The following is a 15,066-nucleotide window of genomic DNA, read 5'->3' as shown; positions in this document are numbered from 1 at the left end:
TGCTCTAGTGGCTCAGGAAGTAGTGTGGCCTCAGGTTAGTCTCTTAGTGTCTCTGGTTCCCATTTTCTTTATCTCTAGAATGGTTCTGTAATAAATGGCTTTTTCTAGCACTGAAGTTTTGTTCAACATCATTTTCTTTAACCTTCAGAGTTTTAAGAAATAGCTTTTTAGACAATATAAAAATTGCAACATGAAGCTGTTGCAAAAAGTAGTACCAAATTCAGCTAATTCATTAAATCTCTTTTACAAAAAGATCATGTCCTGATTTACCCTCCAAGTGGAAAGTAAAATTAGAGTGTTCACATTAGAGTTGGCATCAGAATGACAACAGGATCCCTAGACAGTGATTTTGCTACCTTGGGGTGAATTTACAGTTGCCCCAAAATAGAATAACTTTCATACAGCCATATAGATCTCTTATCAGACATGGTCTTTTCCTGAAAATAGTCAACCAGGAAAAAGAAGATATTTAAGTTCCTCATGGGTCGGTTTGTATTCCATCACATCAATGGTTTGTGGGCCACACTCTGCATAATAAGCACTAGTCTAGATGCTCTGGTTTAGGCAGCCTGTTGTCCCTAGTCATTTGTTTTCAAAGTTACCATTTTGAGATTGTGAAGGTTTCTCTCCAGCAATCTTTATTTTTTATTTTTATTTTTTTAAAGATTTATTTATTTAACACAGAGAGAGTGAGAGAGAGGCAGAGACACAGGCAGAGGGAGAAGCAGGTTCCATGCAGGGAGCCCGACGTGGGACTCGATCCCCGGTCTCCAGGATCACACCCTGGACTGCAGGCAAACCGCTGCGCCACCGGGGCTGCCCTCCAGCAATCTTTAATAAGCCTTGCTATTCTATACAATATGGATATGATACCAGTTCATCTTGTATTTGCCCTTTCATGATCCTATGCAAAACTATTTAATGCTACTCTGTTAAGAGTTGTTTGAATAACTTCTGTGGTGCTTACTGACCACTTGGTTCCTGGTTCAGTTGCTTTCCTGGCCGTCTCTGTCCTTCCTTAAATTGTATGGGTGTTTTTGGTTGCTGGCCCTCTAGTGTAGCCCATTGGTTCCTCTCTTAGCTTGGGAGGGGCACGTGCACTGCATGTTGAGTCAGTCCTCTTGGAAGCTGTTGTAGAGATGCTGTTCAGGTAGCTGTTTTAGTCTTTCATTCTCTGTGAGTGTCCAGAGGGTTAATGACAGCCAATTTAGGTGGTTTGTCTCTTCCTCTCCACCATTCACAGTCCCTCTGCAGACTTGTTCTAGCATCTCCCACTTTGTGACTGGCTCTCTTCACAACAAGCACTTGATTTTCAATGGCCCCTTTATGTGGACCCTACTGATGCCCATGCTGTGTCTGACTTTTCCAACTCGATCGTCAGTTTTGCTCTCTGTCCTGCTTAGCTGGTTCTTCACCATTGTCATGATCATCGTGATGCTCTGCTGTTTGTTTCTCCTGATTCCTGTATTCCTTTGCTTTTGCAGCTGCTGCCTGGAATTTAACATGCTCCTATGCCTCGTTCCAGAAAATCAAATCACAGACACCTTAGGGTTGATTGTATTATATGCTCGCTGTTTCTTTCTATGTAGATAATTGTGTTTTCAGATCCCAGAGGCTTCTGACAATAGCCTGTTAAATGAATCAAACAGTGAGTTATTTTGTAAACTGTGCAGGGTTTTCATCCTGAATCACTAGCGCTACCGTCATCAGAACTGTCATCTCATCACTGTTAGGCTCCTTGGCATCATCATTAGACTTTCTAATTTTGTCTCCATGACTAGATCTTCTTCTGCTTTTTGCAGAAGAGCTTTGCTCATCCTCCTTTCAGGTCTTCCTCCTCTTTCCATTTTTTCACTGAATTGATTCCTACTTGTCCTTCATTCATAAGTGTAAGCATTATTTTTGTGCTTACCCATTCTCCAGCAACCTGTGAACACGTCAGTTCTAGCATGTGGCACACTGTTCTGTTGTTTTCTTCTGCCCTACCCATTCACAGTCTGCAAGCATGCTGCTGTGGTCACACTGTGATTCCTGGAAAGTGCCAGGCTTTTCTTACCTCTTTCCTTGTCTTACCTCCTGCTCTTTGTCTCTGCTTGCACAGAACCTCGTCAGTGAGCCCTGTTCTTTTTTTTTTTTTTTTTTAATTTTTATTTATTTATGATAGTCACAGAGAGAGAGAGAGAGAGAGAGGCAGAGACACAGGCAGAGGGAGAAGCAGGCTCCATGCACCGGGAGCCCGACGTGGGATTCGATCCCGGGTCTCCAGGATCGCACCCTGGGCCAAAGGCAGGCGCCAAACCGCTGCGCCACCCAGGGATCCCGTGAGCCCTGTTCTAACAGCCCTATTCCCAGATGCTCCCTCATGTACTCTTTTCCTTTTCTTGCTTTTTTCCCAAGGCACCTACTGCTATCTAATGTACTATATATTTGAATTATTGATTAAAATTGATTATTTCAGTCTCTTTACTAGAATGTAAGTCTCACGAAATCAGGGGTTTTGTTCCCTGCCACATCCCTAGTTGCCTGAAACAGGGCTCAACATATAACGTAGTGATATATAATTACTGAATGAAGGAATCATCATTACTTCTCTCTCCCTAGTATACAGTAAACTCCTTGAGAGCAGGAAACAGGTTTTAGGTCTTATATTTCTGGCATTCATAAACACTCAGCAGGAGACTAGGAAGCTGTCACTTCAGTGGCTATATGGTTTTGGCTGAGGTTAATACTAACCCTTTCTATATCAGGTACTGGGTTGTGTTCAGAAGGGTATTGTGTTGTAGAGGAGTTAAAATATCATTCATTTACCCTTCAGGTTCTTTTCTGTGGCTTCTACAAACAAAAGGTAGATTAATAAGAGAAAAACACACAAATTTATTTATTATGAGTTTTATGTGACATGGGAGCCTTCATAAGGAAATAAAAGCCCAAAGAAATATATTTTTTAAATTTTTATTTATTTATGATAGTCATCAGAGAGAGAGAGAGAGAGAGGCAGAGACATAGGCAGAGGGAGAAGCAGGCTCCATGCACCGGGAGCCCGACGTGGGATTCGATCCTGGGTCTCCAGGATTGCGCCCTGGGCCAAAGGCAGGCGCTAAACCGCTGCGCCACCCAGGGTTCCCCCAAAGAAATATTAAACCTGAGCATGTTTTTGCTAGGTTTGATAAAGAGGGACGAGTCGTAGAAAATTATGATAGGACCTGTGGGAGACTTATCAAGGCCTATTTGTTCACATTCCTCCTGGTGGTCCTCCATCCTTAGAGATGAGGATGTTCCTTCCCTTCAGGTGTAAGAAGGCACCTCTCATTAGGACCTTAAAACCTGTTTGAGGAGATCAGGGTCCTTCCTGCAGATAACATTTCTCAAATTACTTCAGCTTAAAATGGTCAATATGCCAAGATGCTGTATTTTAGGTAAACTTTTCTGAGCCCCATCTGTGTTTTATGGTGAAATTATGGTGAGACAAAAGCAATAAATTGTTCTCTTGTAGAAGTGGCTGTCAGAAATAGCGTCTCGCTTTGTGGGTGTTAATATTACTCTTCTTCTATGCACACGGACATACTCATTTTTAGGGTATTTTTGCTAGGGCTTAGGAAAATTTCTATATATATGACTGATTTAATGTTAGGCCTAGTCTTCATGATCTTATTGCACATAATATTAAGAAAGGAAAAAAGATCTTATTGTATTAGATTCTGCCTCATACCCACCAAGGGCATCGTGTGCTTCTTGCTGTCTTTCCTGGACGTAGCACGTACATCATAAGGCTCCTCTCCACTTTAACTGTGGACTTCCTCCCTTAGGAATCGGAGAAGATCATTGCTGAGCTGAATGAGACCTGGGAAGAGAAGCTGCGTAAAACAGAAGCCATCAGAATGGAGAGGTCAGCAAGTTAAGCTCTTGAGGTGTCTGCACATTCTCAGGGGAACTGGGATTCCTTTTATAAAAGAAGAAATTGAGCTGAAAGTAAAAATGAAGTCCCGTCCCCCCACTCCCCTGCAAACCAACCACAGAATAGAACAGAACTCAGCCTGCCGGCCTTCCCCCAGCAGAGCTTATATAGTCAATGTTCTCTTGGGAGTCTTGTGGTCATTACCATACTGCATGGCACTCATAGTTCAGGTAAAATGGAAGATATTGAGGAATTGAGGGTTTTTTGTGGGGTGTTTTTCTTTTTTTAACTTTCTTCAAATGGGAAAGGGGCAGAGGGAGAGTGAGAATCCCAAGCAATCTCTGCACCAGGCATGGAGCCCAACTCAGGGCTCCATCCCATGATCCCAAGACCATCAAGAGTTAGACGCTTAACCAGCTGAGCCACCCAGGCACCCTGGGATAGAGTTTTACTTTGCAAAACAACCACCTTTGATAAAGGCCCAAATAATAAAGCTCTCTAATGATTGTCTATGAGTTCTGTTTTATAGAACCTCTTACATAAGAGGTGAAATAGTTTTAGTTGCAGAGTTTTAAAATCCCTTTTTTACTTTCACTTCTCAGTTCTCTACCCTGACAGTGAACATAACCTGAAATAATACTTTTCCTATTGGGTTGAATGTACATTTAAAAAAGGTCAGACTTGTCCTCCCCCTTCATGGAAGGTGAGGTAGAAGTGAGTGCTGATGTACTGATGCAGTGGATATACCAAACAACTAGAATGTTCTTATTATTGGGATTTTAATTTAGAATTGTTGAATCAGTATGATGGTGCGCATGGGAGGATCACATTTGAGAAAATCATCACATTTATGGACAATCTTCATATATCAAAATTACTTTCTGATTGCTTTCTTAGATTTTGAAGAAATGGTTCTTTGAGTTAGATGTCTGGCCTTAAGGGATATCCCTGTCTTCCTTTTTTTATGTTAATAGGCATATTATTTATGAGTTACTGTCTGCCTCCAAAGTCCGATGAGACAAAGTTGTTATTTGGATGAATACAACTTTACCTAACATGGGAACAGAATTTATTTTGAATGTTCTGTTTCTCTTAAATTTTCATGAATGATGGGACAGATTTTTCACACTTGTATTACTAAGATGGACAATAGTTTTTTGCTCTGCATGCTTTACTTACCAGTTCATATGAGACTGATTTAAGTGACATTTTGGTATTGGTATTCTAATGTGCTTGTTATTTTTCTAGAGAGGCCTTGTTGGCTGAGATGGGAGTGGCCATTCGGGAAGACGGAGGAACCCTGGGAGTTTTCTCACCTAAGAAGGTAAGAAACTGTGTTGTGAAACTCAACCCAACAGAAGTACTTCCTGTTTGTCTTGGTCACTGAGGCACTTCTGGTCTTTCAGGGTTGGCCCCTCCTTTTTAATTTCAGACATTTCTTTTCTTTTTTTTTTTTTTAAGATTTTATTTATTTATTCATGAGAGATACAGAAAGAGAGAGACAGGCAAAGACACAGGCAGAGGGAGAAGCCGGCTCCATGCAGGGAGCCTGACGCGGGACTCGATCCCCGGTCTCCAGGATCATACCCCGGGTCAAAGGCAGCGCCAAACCTCTGAGCCACCGGGGCTGCCCATGACATTTCTGATTTCATCATACAGTACAAGGGCAGCCTATTTCTAAAATGCCTATCATCATGTTTGCTGTTTACAAAATAAAACCCAAGGCAGTAAATCTAACTTTCAGTCATGATGCAGTATATTTACTCACCTGTAGTGTTGCTTCTCTTAAATTCCCAGCCTCTCACCTAGCATACCTTGCTTCAGTTTGGCTACTCTTTCTATGTAGATTTTCCCACAGATGCCAGCAGGCCTGATGTATAATTCTTTGGAAGCAATTTCAGCTATTCAGGTTTGTGTAGAAAAGTACCACTCAAGTTTGTTTCTGTAGTTTGTGTTACAGACAACCACTGTCCTGAGTAAAGCAGTCCTATTCTCACCCTTCTAGCCTCCTCTGCTCCTTTCTTAGTTTTTTTTTTTTTTTTTTTTTTTTTTTAAAAAGACCCCGGTAGTTAGTTACCCTCCTACTTACATAATTTTAGTTGTTCAATAGTAGATAACCTTATGGCTAATTAGAATAGTAAGGTAGGTTTTGTTTTGGGTTTTTTTTTTTTGTTGTTTTACTAAGTTGCTTCCTAGTTATTCTTAGGTATTGGAAAACTGTTATCAGATGATTATTTTTGTGTGCTTTTTATGTGATAATAATAGAACACATACTGATTTACAAAGCAAATATATTCATGCCAGTAATAAATGATTCTTCATTTCAGATGACCCCAGATTGGCTATCAGAGACTTACACATGTTTTGCAGGGTCTCATGATGATTTCTCTAGGTTGGCATAGAATGAGCAGGGGGTTTTCCCTTTTTGTTTTTATGTGGTAAGAGGTATTCCTAGTTTTTGCTAGAATTCTTTTGGTTTGGTTTTTCTGTCAAGGTCAGAACTTTTTTAGGAATTCAGTGCATTATTTTCAACAAAGAAGATCTTTTTTTTTTTTAAGATTTATTTATTTATGATAGACTGGTTGTGGGGGGTGGGGGGAGGCAGAGACACAGGCAGAGGGAGAAGCAGGCTCCATGCCGGGAGCCTGACGCAGGACTCGATCCTGGGACTCCAGGATCGCGCCCTGGGCCAAAGGCAGGCGCTAAACCGCTGAGCCACCCAGGGGTCCCCCCAAAGAAGATAGTTTTAAAGGCATTTTAGGGTACCTGTTATAGAACTGGAATAACAATACCAGTGTTTTATATGTCTATATTGCCAACACCTGTGATTTTTAGTTTTGTAATGATTCCTTCAGTAAGACATTATTTATTGAGATATCATACTTAAAATTGTAGAGGTTTTAGCAGTAATAGGTTTGATCACATTTGTGCCTTTGTGTATATTGGAAGAGATTTTACAATCTTTGAGTGTTAAGAACTATATGGAAAAATTTTCTAATAACATGTAAAAATATGACATTTAACACAAGTCACAAACAATTTAAGTAACTGTTGTGATATAAACCATAGAATTCCACACTGAGGTCTCTGTTTCCAAAGCTTTTTCATTCTTTAATTTTACTCATCTTGTTTTAACTTTCTAGACTTCCTTAGAAAAATAAGGGGTACATCAAATTCAGATTTAGAACCTGTTTCTGATATGTTAACTTGATTGTAATAATCATTGCATGATGTGTGTGTATATTAACATATTACACATTCAAATTCAGATTTAGAATTCAAATTCAGATTTAGAACCTGTTTCTGATGTTAACTTGATTGTAATAATCCTTGCATGATGTGTGTGTATATTAAATTGACACATTGGACACCTTAAAAAATCATGTTGTACAACCTAAATGTATATAATTTTTACTTGTCAATGATACCCTCCATAAAACTGGGTTGGGGGAAATAATTTTAATGCAAGGGGAAGCAAAACCTGTTTCTATGATTCCGCTTTTCTGAGGCCAGTGTTGTGATGGGCTTTCAAGAACACTACCCACAGAGGGCTTTGACTTTCTCAAACCAGCAGAGTTCTTAAACTACAGAGGCAGGTGCTAATGTAGAGCTTTTTAAAATTTCTTTTTAATCATCTTTCTCATTCCCTGCTCTCATCTGATTCTTCTTTCATTTTTCCACATTTGCTGGCACTGTCTTGAGTAGATTTTGACCCCAAGACCATGTGACTTATTTTTGGATTCCAGTGGGGTATTTTCACCAAAGAAGGTTGGTTTTTCAAAGATTTTAGAAATATTAGAGTTAGATGAAGAGGATTTTTACAAGATATGTATATTGTTGAATGTCAGTAATTTTAATTTTTCTTTAAGGTAAAGATTAATAAACTAAGGACAATAACTGGTACCATGGAAGAAGTGATAAAAATTATAGAGGGAAATGCCAGGAGATGTGGGGACATTTTTTTTTTTTAAGATTTATTTATTTTAGGGGGAGGAAGGGCAGAGGGAGGAGAGAGAATCTCAAGCAGACTTCACACCGAGTGCAGAGCCCAATGCAGGGTTCAGTCCCACAACCTTGAAATCATGACCTGAGCCAAAACCAAGAGTTGGATGCTCAACCAACTGTGCCACCCAGCCGCCCCATTTTTTTTAAAGCATTTTTATAAAGTAAATGAAAATTAAGTATTTCTGGAGATTGTAGGAAGGGAAGATAATTTTCCCTCTACCCTTTTGAGTTCTTGGCTGAGAGCCTTGTAATAAAAGATTAATAAGAGACAAACCGAAACAAGTTTATGAATGTATATGCCTCATGTATGTGAATGTGTCTGCCCAGGGGAAAATGAGTGACTCCCCAAGATGGCTTAGAAATCAGATTTAAATACCATCCTGGTAGGAAAAGGGGAGAAGGGACAGAGACCTCTCAGGAGGGAATAAATGATTTTTGGGAAAGAGGAAGGGCCCTTGGGAGAATAGATGGGAGATGTGATCGTTTGTGACAAAGTCTGTCTGGGTGTGGTATCGACTTCTGGTGTCCTCTCCTGGGACACGAGACCATCCTCCTTGGTTGATGGACTCCCAGAAGGGACACGACAGCCGAGGTCATTTAGGAGAACTTATCTTCAGGCATGATGGGAAGCGGTCAAAGAAAACCTCTTCCTGTGTTTGCTGTTTTTCTGGTGCCATCAGCTCAAAATAATTAGTATGTCAAAGTGGCATATGTTGAGGTGGCATATTTTGTTACCCTTTAAGATTTTTGTCCAATTAGGTACAAAAATTATGATTAACCCATCCAGAGAATCAACCTGTCTTTATTTTTCTTTCGTATTCTTCATGCTTTGACATTATCAAGAATTGGATCTTGTTCTTTATCCCTGAACTCATGCTTTTAAATAGAATATATTAGTGCAGTTTGAGAAGGCCTGAAGAGTGTTTTTTTTGTTTAATGGAATTACAGCTAGGAACTAGGAATAAATAAAAGACCTCCCTCTTTGAGGGATGGTGCATAATCCAGGAAGCCATTGGCTTCCTGTAGATCACTGTTACTGTCAAGCCCGCCCAGTGGTATTTGCTCCAAATTGATCATCTGTATCCTTTTTCAGACCCCACATCTAGTTAACCTCAATGAGGACCCACTAATGTCCGAATGCCTGCTTTATTACATCAAAGATGGAATTACAAGGTATATTTGTTTCTTTTGGTCACTTACTGTTTTCTGTTCTCTTAAAAAATTGAATAAAGGGAAGTTGTTTGTTGAAAAATTTGTTGTAATGATTTGCCGTTTTTCACGTCTGAAATAGTTACACACTATCCTGTCTTCCCAAATTATGTAAGTGCCTTAGTCATCTGAACCAGTTAACATGTAGTTTTCCCTAAAAACCCTAAGTAAAAAAATTTTTTTTTCTAACTTCTTATATGAATTCATTAGGGAGATTAGTTCACTCATGTCTTTTTATAAAGCTCAGCGAGTTACGCTGTTGTATCGTTGCTCTTTGGTTTCTTATTCTAATGTAGGGAGGTTGATTATATGTGAAAATAAAATTTGCAGTTGAAAGCCTCTGATAAAAAGAAACGATACCTTTTTTGTACATACCAAAGAATATTCTTTGAGAGAAAGAGGTTCGTTGTTTTCAGTGCTTTTTGTGTCTGAATTTCCCTGGGAAACACTTCCCCTTGTGTTCAGGGTTGGCCAAGCAGATGCTGAGCGGCGCCAGGACATCGTGCTGAGTGGGGCTCACATTCAGGAAGAGCATTGTATCTTCCGGAGCGAGAGAAACAACAGTGGGGACGGTGAGAGCTCCTGTCGTAGCTTTTCCAACAGCCTTTTAATTCTAGATTATTAGAAATCCCCAAGGCTTGCTGTTCCCTGTCTCTTTCAGTGATGCTTTCTCATACAATCTAATATTTGAAAATGGAGAAACCTGGCCTGCTTAAAATGCAGGGACAGACATAGCTATTTTACATGAAAATAGCCTGGACAAAAGGAGCTCTTTTGTGGCTGCCAAGAACCAACCAGGACAACATAGGCAATTAGGCTTGGTCTTGAATGTTAATTATTTACTAGACAAGAAAGGAACAAATACCCTGAGTAGTGGGAGATGTGAAGGATCTCTAATCTTAACCCACGAGAGCTTATTTTTATCTAAAAGGGAAGAAAAAGTCAATCTTGATTTTTGCCTGGGTTACTAACAAAAAAATGATGTAATGGTATTTTTGTGCTATATGACTCATTCCTTTCGTCAAAATATTAGCTGCTTTTAATCTTAAGTTTCGGGTTAGTACCTATATCTTATACTTAAGATTTCCTTTTTTATGGACTGAACTGTCAGATATCACCAAAACTAACATTCCAGTCTTCTTTTGAGGGTTGTCAAATGCATTTAACTGTTTCTTTTAGCCATACCCCAAAATGGTTTTGATACCCTAAAATGAACTATTATATAGATGCTTTGCCACTTGGTTACGGAATGTATTCTAGTTACCTGAAACCTCATGGTCATCTCCTTTCCATTGTTTTATTACAGTGGTTTGTGATGCTAATACTAGTTTGTGTTCTTAGTTATTGTGACCCTAGAGCCCTGCGAACGCTCAGAAACCTATGTAAATGGCAAGAGGGTGGCCCAGCCTGTTCAGCTGCGGTCAGGTGAGACTGAGAAAGTTGTTTTGTTTTAAGTACTTTGCTTTTTCCATTTTTTTTCCTTTTTTTTCTTTTTTAAATTTTATTCATTTATATGAGGGGGGTAGAGAGAGACAGCATGCAAGAGGGGGTAGGGGCAGAGGAGAGGGAGGAGGAAGCAGACTCCCTGCTGAGCGAGGACCCTGCTGTAGAGCTCAGTCTCAGGATCCTGAGATCATGACCTGAGCCAAAACCAAGAGTTGGATGACTGACAGAGCCACCCAGGCACCCCTGAGACTGGGAAAAGTTTGAAGTCTTCAATAAAGAACATGTTTGTGTGAGCAACTCTAGCTTTGGACTCTTTGTTTAAAGACTGACTTGTAATAGTCAGCATTTGGATGTGTGTTCTTGTAAAACTCCAAAAACTGTCTTTTTGTCTTAGGGAAAGGGAGGGGGAGAGAGGTTTTTAAAACCTAGATAGGTATACTTTTAAAAAATGGCTTCTTAACTGCTTCTGTTTTGTACTAGGAAACCGTATTATTATGGGTAAAAACCATGTGTTTCGTTTCAACCACCCGGAGCAAGCACGGGCAGAGCGGGAAAAGACTCCTTCTGCTGAGACCCCCTCTGAGCCTGTGGACTGGACATTTGCCCAGAGAGAACTTCTGGAAAAACAAGGGATTGATATGAAGCAGGAGATGGAAAAAAGGTAATGCACAAATATGATGTGGCCTCCATGACTATCACTTCTTTTAACATCTGGTGTATATAACACTCATGAAACAGCCCAGTGATTTCACACATTTATTCTTTCTTCTCTTGTTTTTCTTTTCCTTCTAGACTACAGGAGATGGAGATCCTATACAAAAAGGAGAAGGAAGAAGCAGATCTTCTCTTGGAGCAGCAGAGACTGGTAGGAGTCTGTCCTGAACCCTGTGTTAGGAAAAAGGGCAGCTTACTCCCATACCATCCCGGTTCCACAGATAAGCACTCACCCCGATTGCTTGTCCAGCTCTCACTGATACCATATGCTATTCTCTCATTTCCTTAATGGAGAATGAACTTACAACTCCTGGTAGCCTTAGCCTGAAAAAGTGTCCATAAAGGTACAGTTTTGTGCCTATTATGTCTTAAAGTCAAATCTTTAGTTCTAGCAAAACCAAGTGCTTTTTGAGGAACTAGTGGGAGCTTTTCTGGTAGCCTTTGCCTCTTAGTAGTGGTTTTTGAGTATGCATCAGTGGTGATTCTTTTAATGATAATTATATTGAATATTGAATTTGGTGGGTGTTTGCCTTGGTTTTGTTTCTGATCACCTGATAGTACTAATTCTCTGCTCTTGGGCTGACTTGGGGATTGTTCTTGTGCTGGGCAGACTTTTTGTTTTTTCTTTTTCTTTTTTCAGTTAAACTGTCTAAAAGTGCTGCTGCACAGTTGCATGTGTTTATCTTTTTCTGTTCCCCTGCATGGAGTGTGAGTTCTCAGTAAGGGTCTCTGTGGCATGTGGGAGGTTAGTAGAAGCAGGGGCTATGCAGCCCCCTCAGACAGCAAAAGGAAGCCTGGTTTCTCCAGGTTGAGAGAGGGTTCGGGTGAGCAGCCAAGAAGTTGGTTTAAGGTTGCAGCTGATAATGTTAATAATGGGTTTAGCATTTTATGATGTAAATTGATTCTCTAAGTTTGATAGGAATTGAATCTCATGAATACGAAAGTTGATCCATTAGATTTTCATTTTTAAAGCCATCCAGTTTTGGTTAACAAAGCCCTGGTCATAAAAGGCTTCTTGGCATTCATTTGATATGTAAGAAAAAGGTATAATAAACCTTTGGGTACTGTGGATACAATTTAGGATTTTTTAAGATTCATAGTTCTTTTAAGATAAGGGGGTTTTAAGGAGGAAGCTGGGATACTGGTTTCTTCCCTTAGCATAAAGCATAAAGCACAGCATCTAAAATACTGTGTGTAAACTGCAGCCTTCTGGTCATTCTCTGCTTTGGAGAAGAGAGTCTGTTGCTAAATGGGCCAGAAGCACCAAGGGCTCCAGCAAAAACAGCCAGGACCACTCATTTCTTAGGCCGGGCAGTGGGTTAAACCAGTTAGTTATATTGGAAACTGTAGTGAAGTCCAAGAGATAATGGATTGTAAGAATAAATCAAGTGTTTGGGGCAAGATAATAGCAGTATTCAAGTCCCTTCGAGAGGCCTAGTTGACATTTAGTTTTTAATGAAAACGGAAGGATTTGGCTACCGTGTGACTAGGGGATTGAAAGGTTTGTGATACATGAGAAGCCTTTTATCTTAACGTATAATCTAATAACATGCCTCTGATGTTCTGTGACAGATCAAATGAGGACAGGTATCATTAAGCTCTGTGTATCATTAACAGTAGTACTTTGTTTAGTGCTTTATAATTTACAGGGAGCTTTAACATCCATCTTTTTTTTTTTCGATTCCCAAAACAGCCCTCCTTGATAGGAGTGTGTGTGTGTAAATAAAATGAGTAATATTACTTCCAATGTATAGTTGAGGAAACCAAAGCTAAAAAATGCTGTCTTGCTTACTCTTAAACACCTGTTAAATCATGGGTCTGAGGCTTAATCTTGGGTCTTCTGAATTGTTTCAGTGTCCTTTCCAGTAAGAGCAGTGCGGCTTCACCAGATGGGAGTCCTATTAAAGTACAGGTGCTATTTCAGTAGGTCTGGGGTGGTACCTGAGAGTCTTTGTTTCTAACAAGCTCCCAGGTGATAACCAATGTTGTTGGTCCCAAGACCAGCCTTTGAGGGACCAGGTGAGAAAGAATGATGATGGCTGGTGCTCTCCATAACCAAGAGCTGATGATCATTCTTTGCTCTGAAATAAAGATGATGACCGTTAAATAAAGGGAAAGTAATGTCTCTAAGACATTCTCAGTTTCCAGGGGACATACTTAGTTTGCAAGTAATCAGGTTCTGGTTGTCGTATGTTCTGTGTATCTGAAAACAAGCTAGGATTTTTAAGAGCAGCTCCTTAATGCAAGGATGTTGCTTTCCTCCTCTAAGTCCAATTGTCTATACCATTTAGATTTCTTGTCCTCCAGAGGAATTGATTTCTAATGCCTTAGCCTGAAGAATATCTGGCAGTAGCAATACTGAATAGAAAATACATTTTTTATGACCCTGTATTGGTCAACCAACAGATACATTTTGAATGCACCTTATGAATAAACAGAGAGGATACAAAGGAATAATTATTCAGTAAATATGCATTTAATGTTGTACATAATCATTTTTGCATAATGACAGCATTAAAAAATGGAATTCAGGCTCATGAGTTTTCTATTATAATAGTTCCCCAAGTGCGTCATATTGTCCCACTGCTGAACATTCTCTTCTAGTTAGTGCTCTATTACACACCTGGTCCTTTCTGTGCTTGCTTTTTCACCTACGTCTTTTAGGTATTTTCTCTCTTCTGTCTGCACAAGCTCCTTGCAGAGTCTCTTCAGGAGGTCTTTGTGTTGGGATTTAGTGAAAACATCATTTAGTGACATGAATTGGCCAGATCTGAGTATTTTTTCCAACCCTGCAATAAGTGAATCTAAATATCTTTAAATCTTTTTTGTTGTGAGATAGGGTGTACACCTTGGCACATAAACTTTGCATACAGAGTTTTTAGTGTTGTGGCCAGTATGGGATGTGGGGGCTGTAAGGAGAACATATTCTACAAAGTCAATATGATAGTATTTTATTTTATTTGTTGGAGGAGGGAGAGAGAATCTTAAGCAGGTTCCACACCTAGCACAGAGCCTGACGTGGGGCTGGATCTCACAACCCTGAGATCATGACCTGAGCCAAAATCAAATCAGATGCTTAACTGAATGAGCTATCCAGGTGCCCCTAATGGGACAGTATTTTAAAAAGGAAAAAAAAAAATGATGGCCACTTAATTTGAGTTCCTTTGGATTTATGTAGACTTTCTCATTTATTTATGTTTTGTTTTAGAGTCTAAAGACCTAATCTCTATCTCTCAAGTGTAATATGAAAGCAATGATTAGAATATATGTTATTTTGTAGATTAGGTAGTATTCATTTCATCTTTGAACAATCTTGAACAGAAAAAAAGCTGAGATGGGATGAATTGATAGTTGTCAGTTATGTGGGAACAGTCAGAATGTATTATGTAATGTAAAACTTAGCTTATACATACTGGTAAGACCTTTTTTCTCTACTGTTTATTAGTGTCCTCTTTTATCACTTCAGATTAAACATTCTGAGGCTTAAACTAAAAATGAAAAGGAAAAAAGTATACAGAGTCTACAAATTTAACTCTATCTGTTGTTTTGTTGTTACATTTTCAACTAGGTAGGGCTTATATGCAGGCTTAGCACCCATTTATGGACCAACAGAAATAATAAAGATCAGCACCTCCAAATTGAGGGATCAAATTATTGTCATTATTGTTAAAAGTTATTTTTTTAGAAATAACTGTGCATAGAAAGTAACTGTACATAGGATTCTTTGGCCTAGAAAGTAAGATAGTATTTACTAGATGTAATTTTGGTAATCACAGCCAAGTGAAAGAGTACTGTTT

The 15,066-nt window shown here is 39.4% G+C and overlaps 1 protein-coding gene across 11 annotated transcripts in view; it reads left to right on the top strand.

Moving 5' to 3' along the window:
- The window catches only part of KIF1B (kinesin family member 1B), a 149,688-nt gene that overhangs the window by 70,376 nt on the left and 64,246 nt on the right, over nucleotides 1-15,066 (top strand). For all 11 annotated transcript variants that reach the window (XM_072819698.1, XM_072819696.1, XM_072819693.1 and 8 more), the window contains 7 exons: nucleotides 3,807-3,886; nucleotides 5,144-5,219; nucleotides 8,994-9,073; nucleotides 9,575-9,681; nucleotides 10,451-10,534; nucleotides 11,036-11,216; nucleotides 11,348-11,420. In XM_072819698.1, coding sequence (XP_072675799.1) covers nucleotides 3,807-3,886; nucleotides 5,144-5,219; nucleotides 8,994-9,073; nucleotides 9,575-9,681; nucleotides 10,451-10,534; nucleotides 11,036-11,216; nucleotides 11,348-11,420 — 681 coding nt within the window. The remainder of the gene's footprint in view (nucleotides 1-3,806; nucleotides 3,887-5,143; nucleotides 5,220-8,993; nucleotides 9,074-9,574; nucleotides 9,682-10,450; nucleotides 10,535-11,035; nucleotides 11,217-11,347; nucleotides 11,421-15,066) is intronic.

Source organism: Canis lupus, chromosome 3 (assembly GCF_048164855.1).
Source record: "Canis lupus baileyi chromosome 3, mCanLup2.hap1, whole genome shotgun sequence".
Classification (NCBI taxonomy): domain Eukaryota; kingdom Metazoa; phylum Chordata; class Mammalia; order Carnivora; family Canidae; genus Canis; species Canis lupus.
The sequence above is the reverse complement of the archived record's forward strand: the minus strand, read 5'-3'. Positions and strand labels throughout refer to the sequence as shown.